General features: G+C 41.3%; 1 protein-coding gene across 1 annotated transcript; it reads right to left on the bottom strand.

The window, feature by feature from the left end:
* Positions 1–5,366: 5,366 nt before the first annotated feature.
* si:dkey-54n8.4 lies at positions 5,367–12,065 on the bottom strand. The gene is made up of 2 exons (XM_034291765.1): positions 10,670–12,065; positions 5,367–6,461 (listed from the first exon to the last, which is right to left on the bottom strand). Exons 1-2 carry the CDS (start codon positions 10,836–10,838, stop codon positions 5,644–5,646), a joined length of 987 nt encoding a protein of 328 aa, XP_034147656.1. The 5' UTR covers positions 10,839–12,065; the 3' UTR covers positions 5,367–5,643.
* Between the last annotated feature and the right edge of the window lie 3,642 nt (positions 12,066–15,707).

The raw sequence follows: 15,707 nt of genomic DNA, 5'->3' as shown, positions 1-15,707 counted from the left end.
AGATATGTTTGGTCCCTTTGAATAAGGTTGGTGCAAGCCATCCTTTTCTATGGCCCTGTCCCAATATCCGCAGGTGCCCCTCAATTGCATGTTCTTGCTAAGGGGTGCAAGACCGTAGGGTGTCCCAATTCTGTAGTGTTGTTCTCCAGGGGTGATCATCAGCGCCCTCTTGTGCACTTAATGCACCCGTTCCGTAAGTGAAGACCTTAGGGCGTAGTGCAGATATTGGGACAGGCCCTATGTCACTATAAGCACAGGTATATTACCCAATGACAAATGACCTTAAACAAAAGCTTCACAGTCAAACTTTTAGTTCCCTCTAAAAGCCCACATACTGTAAAACATGTGAGAGTCAATAAACATAGCAAATATACCATGTTCATTTCAATATTGTATAGGGAATGTGTTCTCAGATGCTTAGAAAATAGTGAAGACTGTGAGACTGTGATAATGTGATTGACACATTAGGAAGGCATTGAATCTAGGCAGCATGTTATATCCTCATTGCATGTTTCTACATAGAACAAGACAACTGTGTCTGTGGGACATGGGCAAAATTATTGTGTTCTTCCAGCAATTATGGCCTGCAATGGTTCCAGCTAGTTGCAAGTTTCAGTAATAAAGCAGGTTATTTTTACATAGTAATAAATAAGAAATAAATGTCTGCCCTGGACACAACTAATTTTCTTTAAAAGCATTAAATGACAATGCTTGCTCCAAATGCATTAAAGACAGATAATAGATATGATCATGGTTGTATATCATTCTGTGACATAAAGAATGATATACAATGTTTACATGAATAAACATTCTATATTTAATGAAAGAAAATATAATGGGAAAATAATTATAATAAAACATTGTTCTAGTACCTTTTTAAATATAACAATTTAATACATGTATTACACACCCCATAGATAAGCTCTGTTATAATGAGTTATTATCAGACTATACTTGATATAATGATTATTATATACTGCTTACATACACACACACATATATATATTTATGTATGGTAAGGACAATGTCACCAATGTCCGCAAATGAAACAGATTGATTCTGATCCTACAAGACACCAATCTATTTTAAATTTTAATTGGTGTTTCTAAAAATTCACAAATTCCAGCATATATATACAGTATCTCACAGAGAGTACACCCCTCACATTTTTGCAAATATTTGATTATATCTTTTCATGTGACAACACTGAAGAAATTACACTTTACTACAATGTAAAGTAGTTTGAACATTAATTTGAACATTTTCACTTAGGGGTGTACTCACTTTTGTTGCCAGTGGTTTAGATATTAATGGCTGTGTGTTGAGTTATTTTGAGGGGACAGAAAATTGACACTGTTATACAAGCTTTACACTTACTACTTTACATTGTAGCAAAGTGTCATTTCTTCAGTGTTGTCACATGAAAAGATTTCATCAAATATTTACAAAAATGTAAGGGGTGTACTCACTTCTGTGAGATATTGTATATATATATAAAGGTGTAAAATGTGCACTGCACTCTAGAGTAAATTCTATTTATTCAACCATTAATTTATCAGGACAGAATTTTCTGATCAGAACACTTCATTTATTGAGTAAAATCTACTGGACATTGAATTTGAAGCCTTCCAATTTCATCAACCACGAACGTACACATGAACTAGGCTAAATCCGCAGATCTGTGAAATCACATCACCTTTTTGGGTGCTATTCTTTCCCTACACAACTAGAGGCCGCTAGATGTAAATATTTGGAATTGGCTAATTACATAGTCGCAACTGTCAATGGCTTTCAGCATCAACATCCACACAGCTTGGAATCCATAACTGACACCACAGTATGGATTACCTGTTCATTACACAAATCAAGAATTTTTCTCCACTCCCCTCTCTGGGACAAGAGAGAAATATGTCTGAACACCCTGATAAGCCTTTTTGCAACAATTTAGAAACAATGTTCATTTTTTTCCTTGGAAGGATACCCCTCACCACAGATGTAAATGAACACAAGCACATCCACCTTTGAAATATTCTGTGTACATTTCACACATCTGATGAATTATGTGGTGATAATGGTTACAGTGCAGTTTCACTCACACATGTGTCTTGAAAGTTACATACATCTCACCTTATTTTCTCAGAACCTAACTTCCCAGAAATTCTGATTTAACTAATCTAATATCCTTAGTTAGTGTTTGTTGATCTCATCACCTTGTATGGTGATTGTTCAAAAGCTCAGGGGCTCATTATATTTGAAACCAGCTGAGACTTGGTTTTGAGGCCAGTGGACTAATGTTGCTTTCAAGTTAGGTATAGTATTTTAAAGTTTACTTTAACTATGGCCAAACCATTTATTGATATGAGGAATGAAGAAAGATTCAGAGATTTATGAAAGCTATCATGGCAAGTCTATCTTTCTGCACTGTTTGAGGCTGGGAGCTTTGCCAGTGAGGGCCACCAAGGCAATTTAACTCTGACACAGGGCAACAGACAACAAAATATTTCTCACAAGAGCATTAAGTGTTGGGGAATAGTGAACTATGTAGTTTAAAGATGCATTCTGCAATTTCAGGCCATATGTTGTAAAAATTGCACGGTTGAGCTAAAACAGAAAATGACAACTAGTAATTGCACAATCTTGGTGGTTGTTAACTAAATACAAAAGTTTGTGTTTGCCATGTAGTGGCGTAACTAGTTACTAGAAATACATAGGCTACTACTATTTTAGCAAACAGCATTTAAAATATGTGTGTGAAATACAGTAGGCCATCATTTACACTCTTTCAAGCAACATACCCTAAGGTCAATAAATAGTTTTAGGCTACATTACACAGTGTGTTAACATATAACAAAGTGATCTGTTCTTGAACAGTATTTTGGAGATAGTGAAAAGTTTTTTAAAAGTAACTTCAAGTAAACAGTATATTTTTTTACATCAGCTTTAGTTTGTCTTTTTTATATTAATTGGAAGCTTCTTAAATTATATGTTCACAGTGTTTATTTATGGTTGGCCCTAAAACAACACATTAAAGTTGATTGCGCAGTAAGTGATGTAGTCAATAGATACAGGTCATAGGTTAAACTAATCTCCACAATGGAGAGGTGCACTCACAAAAGGCCCCATAATAGAATTACACAGAGCCGGGTCATGGGATTTATTTAACTACACTCCAAAGATTAGAAGCTTTTTAAGATCCTCAAAGTTTAGAGTAAAACCTAGGATTTTTGGCACTGACAAATACCCACAAACGGTTCTTACACAAATCCAAATATTAATTGGAAAATACCTTAGTTTGTTGGGGCTTACAGAAGAAATGAACGGTCCAACCAATCAGATTCATTTTACAGCAGGCACTTGATGGAAAAATGGAAGAAGCTCCTCAATTGTAAGGTAAGATTTCTCCTCATTCTCCTTTCATTCTCTATATTTCTATTGTTCTACGATGACATTGTAATTTGACAAGTGGCTGTGTAATTTGACATTTTTCTCCTCATTCTAAAGCAAAAAAAGGACAGTTTGTGGATATTAAAAGTTCAACATATAATAAAATGCTAAAGGCTAGCTGCATTGGACACAGATGACTGAACTGCTCAATCGTGTGTCTGTGTATGCAGGTTTACTAAAAAGGAGGCACACAAAGTTTTGTATAATGTAATTGGTTTGCCTAATAAAATGGTGTGCAGATGACATTTTGGTTAAGGGTTTCTCTACAGCTCTACACAAGTTTTAGCCAGAGCAGTCATCTTCCTACGCCTTCTTCTCAATCCCAGGAGCCGAATGAATCCTCCCTACTCTAACAGGGAACCTTTCAAATGCACAGCAAAACCACTCTGGTTATGGATACAGAAGACATTAACATCTCAACATAAACACAACAGAATACACATCTATGAATCTTGGGGCTCTGACGGGTGTTTATTTATATCTAAGTCTACTTTGCTGCTAAAATTATACTACACATCTTTATATTGTCCTACTGATTAATTTAAAGAATTAATAGCCCCTTTCTTTTTAGATTATACATGAGTCAACACGCAGACATAAAATGATATAATAACAACAGACTCACTGAGGGTTTGTTCTTCTGGAAGTGAGGATTAACTCATTCAAATCTACAGTGCGGAGAACAAGTATTGGATAACCTGCAAAATCGGCAGTGTTTCTTACTTACAAAGGATGTAGAGGTCTGTCATTTTTATTATAGGTACACGTCAACTGTGAGACAAATCCAGAAAATCACATTGTATGTTTTTTAAATAATTAATTAGCATTTTATTGCATGATATAAGTATTTGAGCACCTACCAAACAGTAAGAATTCCGGCTCTCACAGACCTGTTCGTTTTTCTTTAAGAAACCCTCCCCTTCTCCACTCATTTCCTGTATTAACTGCACCTGTTTGAACTCGTTACCTGTATAAAAGACACCTGTCCACACACTCAATCAAACAGACTCCAACCTATCCACAATGGCCAAGACCAGAGAGCTGTGTAAGGACATCAGGGATAAAATTGTAGACCTGCACAAGGCTGGGATGGGCTACAGGACAATAGGCAAGCAGGTTGGTGAGAAGGCAACAACTGTTGGTGCAATTATTAGAAAATGGAAGAAGTTCAAGATGACAGTCAATCTCCCTCGGTCTGGGGCTCCATGCAAGATCTCACCTTGTGGGGCATCAATGATCATGAGGAAGGTGAGGGATCAGCCCAGAACTAAAAGGCAGGACCTGAAGAGAGCTGGGACCACAGTCTCAAAGAAAACCATTAGTAACACATTACGCCGTCATGGATAAAAATCCTGCAGCTCCACTCCACTCGTCGTGGACGGATGGGGCCCATGTATCGCAAGATCTTGGCCAACAACATCCTTCCCTCAGTAAGAGCATTGAAGATGGGTCGTGGCTGGGTCTTCCAGCATGACAACAACCCGAAACACACAGCCAGGGCAACCAAGGTGTGGCTCCGTAAGAAGCATCTCAAGGTCCTAAAGTGGCCTAGCCAGTGTCCAGACCTGAACCAAATAGAAAATCTTTGGAGGGAGCTGAAAGTCCGTATTGCCCAGTGACAGCCCCGAAACCTGAAGGATCTGGAGAGGGTCTGTATGGAGGAGTGGACCAAAATCCCTGCTGCAGTGTGTGCAAACCTGGTCAAGAACTACAGGAAACATATGATCTCTGTAATTGCAAACAAAGGTTTCTGTACCAAATATTACGTTCTGCTTTTCTGATGTATCAAATAGTTATGTCATGCAATAAAATGCAAATTAATTACTTAAAAATCATACAAAGTGATTTTCTGGATTTTTTAGTACCTATGATAAAAATTACAGACTTCTACATGCTTTGTAAGTGGGAAAACCTGCAAAAACCTGCAAAATTGTATCAAATACTTGTTCTGCCCACTGTAGATTATTAGTATAAAAAGTTTTCATCATTACAATAAAGTAAATTATGAATTATAATAATAATATTATCAATAATGCTAAATTAATATTAGTATCAATGGGATCAAGTTACAGGACAATGGGCAGCCTTAATGAAATCAGATAGCCATGATAATGAGGATAACAATGATGATGATGATAACGATGGTGATGCTAGTGAAGAGGAGACATTTTCAGAGAGGTTCACAGTGGCGCTACATATTCAGCCTTGGTCTGAGCAGCCAGCAGGGGACACCGTGGCCGATGCTGCCAGTCTGGGAGGAGCTTCATCCTGGGGTTCCATGGGCGCCTCTCCACCTACCTCCTCCTCACCTCTCTCCCGCACCAGAGGAGGCTGTCTGTGGGCTGGGGAGTGGGGATGTCTGGCCCTGGACCTGTTGTGCCTGCGCTGAGGGTAGAGGAACAGCGCAGGGTCAGGCATGGCGGTGGGCTCTGCTGGGCCCGTCACCCTCTCTTGGGGAACACACTCCCTGGCCCTCTCTGCCCGGATCTGGTGCCCTGACGTGGCCCTGGCGCCCCTGCGTTTGGGTTTGACCACGGGAGAGGCTATGGCTGCGGGGGCGGCGTTAGAGGCACTGGAGAAACCAGAGGGAGATTGAGGAGAGAAGGGGGAAAAAGTGGCGGTGTCCCACTCGGCTACTTGGTCGTACTGGGAACCATGTGCATTCCCATAACGACGATCCCTGTTCTCCCGGTTCTCCCTGAGGGCCTGCTGTCTCTGCTGCAGCCGCTGGTGATGCAGTTTCTGGCGGGCTGCGTGCAGCTGGAAGGAGAGGTAGGCAGCTGCCTCCGTCTGCTTCTGAAGCTCTGTGTTGAGCACGGTGGAACGGTGGCTGCGCCGTTTCAGCTCATCCAGGAAGCGGCGCTCCTTGTCCTTGAGGTTGGCCCGCAGCGCTCCCACCAGCGCCCCCTTGTGCGTCAGCTCTTTACGCAGCTCTCCCAGGGTGCACTGCTTCTCAGCCAAGCGACCTTCCATCTCCAGACAGCGGGCCTCCAGCTGCTCCTCTTCCTCGGCCAGGTCTGAGGATGGACACAAGCAAACAGACAAGCACACATGGCAGGTAATAAGAAAACATCTGAGGTGCACTGACAGGTTAATTCAATCTGTGGTCACAAGAGGGCCTGTAGAAAATATGCAATGATTTGAATGATTTTACTTTATATATTTAGTTTATTGGTTTTGATTTACCTACAGAACATGTTTGGTAAAATCTTAATCTACCAGTCTTTCCTATTCACACACAGTCCAATAATCATATTCTTTCATAATATGGAAATAGCCTTTGCGTTTGCCTTTTTACACCGATGGCAGGCGTGGCCTAATCTCTGGTGGACTGCCTATGTAAACCAAAATGGCACAAAGAATATATCATGAAACAATGGTTTGCGTGAGATAATGAGCAGCATTCGTTCCAGGAGAAGGGGGAGCTCTTTGCTCCGGTTCCTATCCATCAACCCATATGGACCCAGAACTGAACTGAGCATCTAATTACTCAAGAGTTCAGTTAACTGGTTAACTGAGATTAGTCAAGGGCTGATTACCGAAGGGCACACAGGGACCCTAACCCCCAGGGACCCTAATCACCAGGGACCCTAACCCCCAGGGACCCTAATCACCAGGGACCCTAACCCCCAGGGACCCTAATCACCAGGGGCCCCCAAACCAATTATTAGGATTCTTTCCAACAGCTTGTGGGGAGAACCACAAACAAAAATGTTGTGAAATACAGTACAAAATGTACAAACGACCCTGCTGAGATACCATATGAACATTATGTAGGCCATGGCAAAATGTGTAGAACATTCAGCAATACCAATGGTATTTATAGCGCCGCTTGCAAGCTGCATGCAACTTTTAGGTTAATTAGCAGAATACAAAAATATATATACTCGTAGTATATAGACATGCTCATTTTTGGAGGTCCGTGACGTTCACCATTTTGCATCCCCTAAAACTAACATAGAGAAAAACATGCCACAAAAAAAAGCAGTCGGTGCTTCCATTGGCCATGATGACAAACTGATCACACAGAGCAAACTCCTCCTAACCTCCTCCACAATTCCCAGGGAATAGAATGCATACAGAGGTATCACACTGTTTAAGCATGATTCAATCAGTCAAATAGATATGTATTTAGATGATATGACCACTGCTGAATGCTTTCTCTCAAAAAACATTTGTAGATAATCTTGCAGATAGGAAATGGAATGAGCTTTAGTGATTCCCTGGACAAAGGCAGAAGACAGGACACATAAGGGCAAAGGATTACAGATCCATAGAGCAAATCCCTGATAGTGGGCAGCTTCAAATCCTAACCAACTGCTGCATGTATCACAGACAGCAGATACAATGAGACAGAGTTGAAGAGTGACTAGTTTAAATATTGCCAGGTAAAATGACTGAAGTCCAACCCTGTGTCCAAAAAAGTTGGGACGCTGTGTAAATAAAATAAAACAGAATGGAAAGATGTGCAAATTATTTAAACCCTATATTCAATAGAGAATACTGTAGTACCAAGCCAACATATCAAATGTTGAAACGGAAAATGTGTATTGGTCCTTGAAAAATATATGCCCACCTAGAATTTGATGACAGCAACATGTTTCAAAAAACATGGGACAGAGGCAACAAAGACTGGAAAAGTTGTGCAATGCTAAAAAAGACCCTGGTGGAATATCACACAACTAATTAAGTCAATTGGCAACAGATCAGTAATACGATTGGGTATTAAAAGAACATCCCAGAGAGGATAAGTCTGTCAGAAGTATAGATGGGGAGGGGTTCACCACTCTGTGAAAGACAGCGCGGACAAATAGTACAACAATTTAAGAAATACTTTTCTAAGTGTAAAATTGCAGAGTTTGAGGATCTTGTAATCTACAGTACATACTATCATTAAACGATTCAGAGAATCAGGAGAAATGACTGTATGCAAGGGACAAGACGGAAAACCAATATTGGATGGCAGTGAACTTCGGGCGCTCAGGCGATACTACGTTAAAAACAGACAGATTCTCTAGGGGAAATCATTGCACTGGCCCAGGAACACTTCAGGGAAGGCCTTGCTTATTTTAACAAAACAATGCCAAACCACATTCTGCATGTTTCACAACAGCATGGCTCCATAGTAAAAGAGTCTGGGAGCTAAAAGAGGAGATGCAACACAATAATAAACATGCCCCGTCACAGTTTTTTTAAACGTGTTGCTGGCAAATTCCAAAAACAATAACATGTCTCAGTTTCAACATTTGATATGTTGTATTTGTACTATTTGCAATTATATATTGGGATTAAATTATTTGCACATCATTGCATTCTGTTTTTATTTGCATTTAAAGCTGCATCTAAACCTTTTGGGGATTGGGGTTGTAAGTCTCATTTATGTCAACACCCAGTCACAGCACTGAGTGGTGGGGATGAATCAGCCAAATGGGAGCTGGTGATCTTTAGAGGCTTTAATGGCATGAGTGCCAGACAGCAAATGTAGCCAGGACATCGGTGTTAACAACCGTGATCTTACAATAACTACCATGGGATGTCAGGTGACACACATTTTATGTCCAGAGGGAAGAGTGCATCACACCGACATTCCAACACCCCTTCCTGGATCTAACATCCAGGGAACGACCAGGTGGTGCTACGGATGACAATGAATTCATAACCCAAATGATCCTATTTATACTTTAAAGTAAATGTTCATACTAGAATCCATGTTTCTGACTCATAGTTGGGAAAAGAAATCCACATTGGTGTTTGTCTTACTACAGTTGTTTACATGCAGTTGTGTGTCATTTTGGCAGGCAATACCACATTGGCAGTAATAACATTCTGACAGCCTCCTCAAATCCATTATAACCAGTTGATAAAATGTACTGTGCTGATGTCATTATTATAATCATTATATATTGTTTGGCACTGATGTCATCATTACCACCAGACATTGTCTGCAGTGACCTCATCACATCATCATTACATCAGGATCTTATAATATCGTCATTGCCTGCTAGTTTCAAATATTTCGAGTGAAATGTCAAAGTTACAACACTGCCAGTGAAATCCTTCCGTAGGAATTAGGATTAAAAAAAAGTCTTAAGTCATAGCAGAGCTAGTATCAGCTGCACTGTAGCTTGGCTCTGGGCTGAGGCCACCCAACCCAGACAGCTCTGGCAGGGCTAGAGATTACACCATAGCCTCTTGTCCACTGCTTGACCCAAGAATTAGGTCAAAGAAGATGGAGGGGAAGGTAGAATCCCCTGAACAGAGAAACAAGAGGTGCTGTGTTTGGTGTTACATTGAGATGAAATGGTTGTAAAAATGTTTCCTCAGCAAGGATTTCTGTTGCGCCTGTATTAGGACGGCTGCATTATTTAACAGCAGAACGGTATACAAGTAGCCTTTCCCTCCTCCAGCTCCCTTCCATTCCTGCTCTCTCGTCTTTTCCCTCCTTTCTCTGTGAGTCCTTCTTAATACTGCTCTCCGTACCAGTTTTTCCTCATCCGGTGCCAGGCTCTCTCATCGAGTACCAGCCTATGGCATCTAGTATGAGTCTGTCACTTGGTAAAAGTCTCCATTATCAGTTCACAGTCTGTGTCATCCAGTACCCGTCTCGGTCACCACATCGCTCTTCCTCCATCTCTTGCTCTTCATCACTTCCTCCATCCCTTCTCTCTCCAATGCAAAATCTTTCTCTCCTTCCTTTCCTCCTTGCATGAATCCCGTCCACTCCCCGTCGCTGTGTTTAGTTCTGCCATATCTCTGTCTCCCGGTCGCCTATTAGACTGTGGTAGTGAGGTCATGTTCCAAATATAGAATATACTGTGTAATGTAATCCTAATTTTATCCCTCTCCAATTTTCCTATTTGACACTTTCTCTTGCTTTCTCTTGTCTTACTGTCCCTCCACCTCTCTGCTTCAGCAAACAGACTGTAATTTGACCCCCCCCATGGGGCACAGAGGAAAACGAAACGAGGGCGGAACAATTTGTCTGGTAGGAGAGTGAGGGATGGTCTCAGATCTGATTATAATGGGCTGCAGCTGGGAATGATAACCTCACTTCCTCTGCGCCCCTCCTTCCCCCCCCCTCATGTCTGACCTAAGTGGAGGGAGGGCTTTCTCTGGGGAGTTGGGTGGACTGTGGGATGAAGACAAGGGTGCCACAAAGGGGGAGGAAGAGAAAGATGGGTTGATACAGAGGAAAAAGAAAGATTTAGTGAGAGACAGAACTTACCCAACTGACTTTTGCCAGGAGGTTTCAGGTTTAGCTCACATGTCAGCTCTGCAAAAACAGTGGCAAAATATTTTTTTGATATCAGGTAGACAGACACAGCTGAGCAATGTGCAAAACAGACAAGGATGAAACAAGAATAAGTAATCAAAGAATCATTAGGAAGAATCATAAAGCAGTATGTTGTTAAGTCTCAGAAATGTTGTACATGGTAGATCCTAATTCTGACAGAAACATTAGTGCGGTTGAAACAGTAATCTGTCGATTATCTTGATTGCAGACAGTTCAGACTGATGGGATTAGGGTCTTGTGCAAACCGAATGTACAGTAATAATATTGTGTTCAACTGTTTCTGTTTAGCTGATTGGACTCTAAGAATTCATCCAGTCAGCACACAGACACTGCGCATGGGTTGCCCTCAAGGACAAGGACTTCAGAACACAATATTTATTTTATATCACTGTCATCTAGTACCAGTATCTTATCACTCACCAGCTGGGATGAATAGACAATTTACCCTACAAAATAAGCAAAATCAATCCTCCACCAAGCATTGCCTACAGATCACCCCATCCACCTAGAGATGGCATCAAGAGAGGGAAAGGAAAAAGACAAAGAGAGAAAGACAGGAAAGAGAAAGAAAGACATCGGGAGAGGAAGATAGAGACAGAACGGTGGAAGGAAATAAAGACAGAGAGAAAGAAAAAAGGAGCAAGAAAGGAGGAAGGTTTTGAAGCTCAGCAGAGAGGAATCAGAACCCCCAGAATGCCAGGAAGGTATTGACCTGTGGTTATCCTTTGAAACCCAGACTGTAGAGAGGGGGAATTCACAGCCCTGAAGCAACTCTGTTCAAGCCATGGCCTTTCTTGGCTACATTGTGCTCTGCAGTGACGGCTGCCTCAGCTTTGCATTGCAGTAACACAGTGCTCCGGTGGAGTAACATAGTGCTCCGGTGGAGTAACACAGTGCTCCGGTGGAGTAACACAGTGCTCCGGTGGAGTAACACAGGGCTGCGGTGGAGTAACACAGGGCTGCGGTGGAGTAACACAGGGCTGCGGTGGAGTAACACAGGGCTGCGGTGGAGTAACACAGGGCTGCGGTGGAGTAACACAGGGCTGCGGTGGAGTAACACAGGGCTGCGGTGGAGTAACACAGGGCTGCGGTGGAGGGGTCAGTCTGAAGCTCTAATCTGATCTGACCCCTCCCCCATGAATGCCACGTTACTCTGACTAGCTCTTCCACTAGCCGTCACTTTCACTCCATGTCTGCTCTCTAGGCGACATGCCGAGCGGACAGAGAAGAGCCCCCTTCCTATGGAATATTAAATCTGTCTACGGATTATCCACAATCTGTGTATATTTTTTATATATCACTTGCCACAAAGCCTAGTTAAATACATACCACACCAGGCATTAGTCACTGACAGAAAACAATATTATACCGTGTGTGTGTGTGTGTGTGATGTATAGACTCACCAGTACATCGTTTCTGAAGGGACAGGATCTCCAGGTGGAGGCCATGCAGCAGGGTGAGGTGTTCCTGTCTGAGAAACACTATACTCCTCTCAACACTGTTCAACTGCATATCCATGGTGGAGCTTGTAGGTTCCATTGTCACACACCTATCTGCACCCTGCTCGACTTTCCTGCTATTAACGGGAAGCAATACTTAAAACTGTATGTCGGTAGAGAGCAGCTGTGTATACTCCTTTGCAGGATATTTCTCATTTCGTTAGTGCTTCTGAAGTATTCAACTTTCACTTGTTAAATTATTTGAACTGTGTACTGAGTGTACTGCAATTAAGAATATCACTTAAAATGTAATATTTTCAATTAGTTTTGAACACAAGCATCAGTGCTTGGACATTCTAAGACCAACAAAAATATATTGTATGAATTCACCAATGAGGTCATGGTGAAAGGTTCACTGATCACCCAATGGAGAGATGGGAGAAACCAACGGTTATGCTTGGTAGGTTACACTCTGTTGACATTAGAACCAGCAGAATTATGTATACGATTATACAGGCCTAAAATACACTCAATAAATATAACAGTGTTAAGCTAGGAAAGCAATCCATTCTTACCTTTATGAAGATTATGTTGAAGAGAGTCCCAGAAAATGACGGTAGGGAATTCTAAGATTTATAAAAAAGTCCTTCCATCCGTACATTGTTTTCCATAAATTTTCCAACACCATTTAACCTATTTGTCCAATTATTACAATTTCACGTGATCAGAGTGGGATGACAACGTTGTATTAAAAATGAAAAATAAACATCCAGAAAAATGATGAGCAACGCAGTGATTCCGATCAGCGACGCATCGCTCAACGATCGGGCGTTTATATATTCATAAAACCTTTAGTGCCGCACCATCTCGCTGCGTCAGCCACATCTCTTTCAAAAACACTTAAGAACAAGGACGATCCAAAAGACTGCGTAGCCTACCACTGTGAGTATTGAAATGGATCGCAATACATGTCGACATTTCAGGCAGCTGGCTGCTCTCGTCTGATGAAAACAAGGCATCGTGATCGGAACACGCGAGATCGTACCACACGAGAGCAGCCGATTGGAAGAAGTGGTCGTATCCTTTTATTGACTTTCACCAGGATCAATATAGAAGCAATCCAAAGGCAGAAACGCAGAGGTCAGGAGAGCCTTTACAGTATTATGACTATGAACAAGTACTGTCCTTCAGGCACTTGACCAAATCCTGCTTATTACGGCCCTTTCAGACATTATTGCAACGGTATCAAAACGTATCAAACGGGCTAGTTAGAGAAAACGCAGCATGTAACAGTTTCAGTACCTTGGAGAGTGCTCTTGACCCTCACAAACAGTAGGTCTGACATTAAGGTTTGGCACTGCAACAAAGGCTTCCTAGGATTGATGAAAAGGCCTAGATCTTACTGTATATTTAAAGAAATCTGCTTAATTAAACATTGTCTCAAAGCATGGCCTAATAATACCACATTTTGACTCTCAATCATCGGTATTTACTCACTGGCGGCTTAATTATGTTCACCTAATGTCTGCACCCACTGTTTACATTAATGCACAAAAGATCTCTGCTCTTCGATTTTATTTTTTATATTAAAAATAAACAAATGTGAAACTGCATTAAAACATATCCACTGAAATCTTGTTATTTATAAAACCACCCCTCCAGTTTTGACACGATTGTGTACAACATGGTATACTCAGGGGAAAGGCAGAAATGTTCAGATATATACATAATCACAGTGTAAAAAATTATCATTTGTCAAGATATTTATTTAATTTCCTTAACTGTTTCATTTCAATTCGATTCAAGCGTTTTATTATGGTTTTGTTATGTATTCTTCAAGCCATTTAAATCTCATTTACAAAAGAACATAATTCACAAGAAACAGAACAAGACATGTCTGAAGGTTCAAAAAGCCCCATCTCCTTTTTCCATCACCACTGACAGTCAAGTTGAAGAACTCCATCTAGTACTGTCATCCATCAGTAAAAATGAAGGAAAGAAGATCAGGCAACGAGGTTTTTCAAGATTATCTGTGTACTTTGGGGATGGGTAAACGTTGCCTATTGGCTGCCACCTACAGGCATGGAATGTCTGTTTCCTCTTGCTGACCCTGACTTTGACTTATATATACATACAGGTGCTGGTCATAAAATTTGAATATCATCAAAAAGTTGATTTATTTCAGTAATTCCATTAAAAAACTGAAACTTGTATAATGTATACATTCATTCCATACAGACTGATATATTTCTATTGTTTATTCTTTTAATTTTGATGATTATAACTGACAACTAATGAAAACCCCAAATTCAGTACCTCAGAAATTTTTTATATTGTGAAAAGGTTCAATATTGAAGACACCTGGTGCCACACTCTAATCAGCTAATTAACCCAAAACACCTGTAAAGGCCTTTAAATGGTCTCTCAGTCTAGTTCTGTAGGCAACACAATCATGGGGAAGACTGCTGACTTGACAGCTGCCCAAAAGACGACCATTGACACCTTGCACAAGGAGGGCAAGACACAAAAGGTCATAGCTAAAGAGGCTGGCTGTTCACAGAGCTCTGTGTTCAAGCACATTAAGAGAGGCGAAGGGAAGGAAAAGATGTGGTAGAAAAAAAGTGTCCAAGCAATGGGGATAACCGCACCCTGGAGAGGATTGTGAAACAAAACCCATTCAAAAATGTGGGGGAGATTCACAAAGAGTGGACTGCAGCTGGAGTCAGCGCTTCAAGAACCACCACGCACAGACGTATGCAAGACATGGGTTTCAGCTGTCACATTCCTTGTGTCAAGCCACTCATGAACAAGACACAGTGTCAGAAGTGTCTCGCCTGGGCTAAAGACAAAAAGGACTGGACTGCTGCTGAGTGGTCCAAAGTTATGTTCTCTGATTAAAGTAAATTTAGCATTTCCTTTGGAAATCAAGATCCCAGAGTCTGGAGGAAGAGAGGAGAGGAGTCCAGTGTAACATTTCCACAGTCAGTGATGGTTTGGAGTTCCATGTCATCTGCTGGTGTTGGTCCACTGTGTTTTCTGAGGTCCAAGGTCAACGCAGCCATCTACCAGGAAGTTTTAGAGCACTTCATGCTTCCTGCTGCTGACCAACTTTATGAAGATGCAGATTTTCAACAGGACTTGGCACCTGCACAAAGTGCCAAAGCTACCAGTACCTGGTTTAAGGACCATGGTATCCCTGTTCTTAATTGGCCAGCAAACTCGCCTGACCGTAACCCTATAGAAAATCTATGGGATATTGTGAAGAGGAAGATGCGATATGCCAGACCCAACAATGCAGAAGAGCTGAAGGCCACTATCAGAGCAACCTGGGCTCTCATAACACCTGAGCAGTGCCACAGACTGATCGACTCCATGCCACGCCGCATTGCTGCAGTACTTCAGGCAATAGGAGCCCCAACTAAGTATTGAGTGCTGTACTTGCTCATACTTTTCATGTTCATACTTTTCAGTTGGCCAACATTTCTAAAAAGCCTTTTTTTGTATTGGTCTTAAGAAATATTCAAATTTTC

Source organism: Esox lucius, chromosome 1 (assembly GCF_011004845.1).
Source record: "Esox lucius isolate fEsoLuc1 chromosome 1, fEsoLuc1.pri, whole genome shotgun sequence".
In the NCBI taxonomy this organism is placed as follows: domain Eukaryota; kingdom Metazoa; phylum Chordata; class Actinopteri; order Esociformes; family Esocidae; genus Esox; species Esox lucius.
This window is presented reverse-complemented; position numbering and strand designations above follow the sequence as displayed.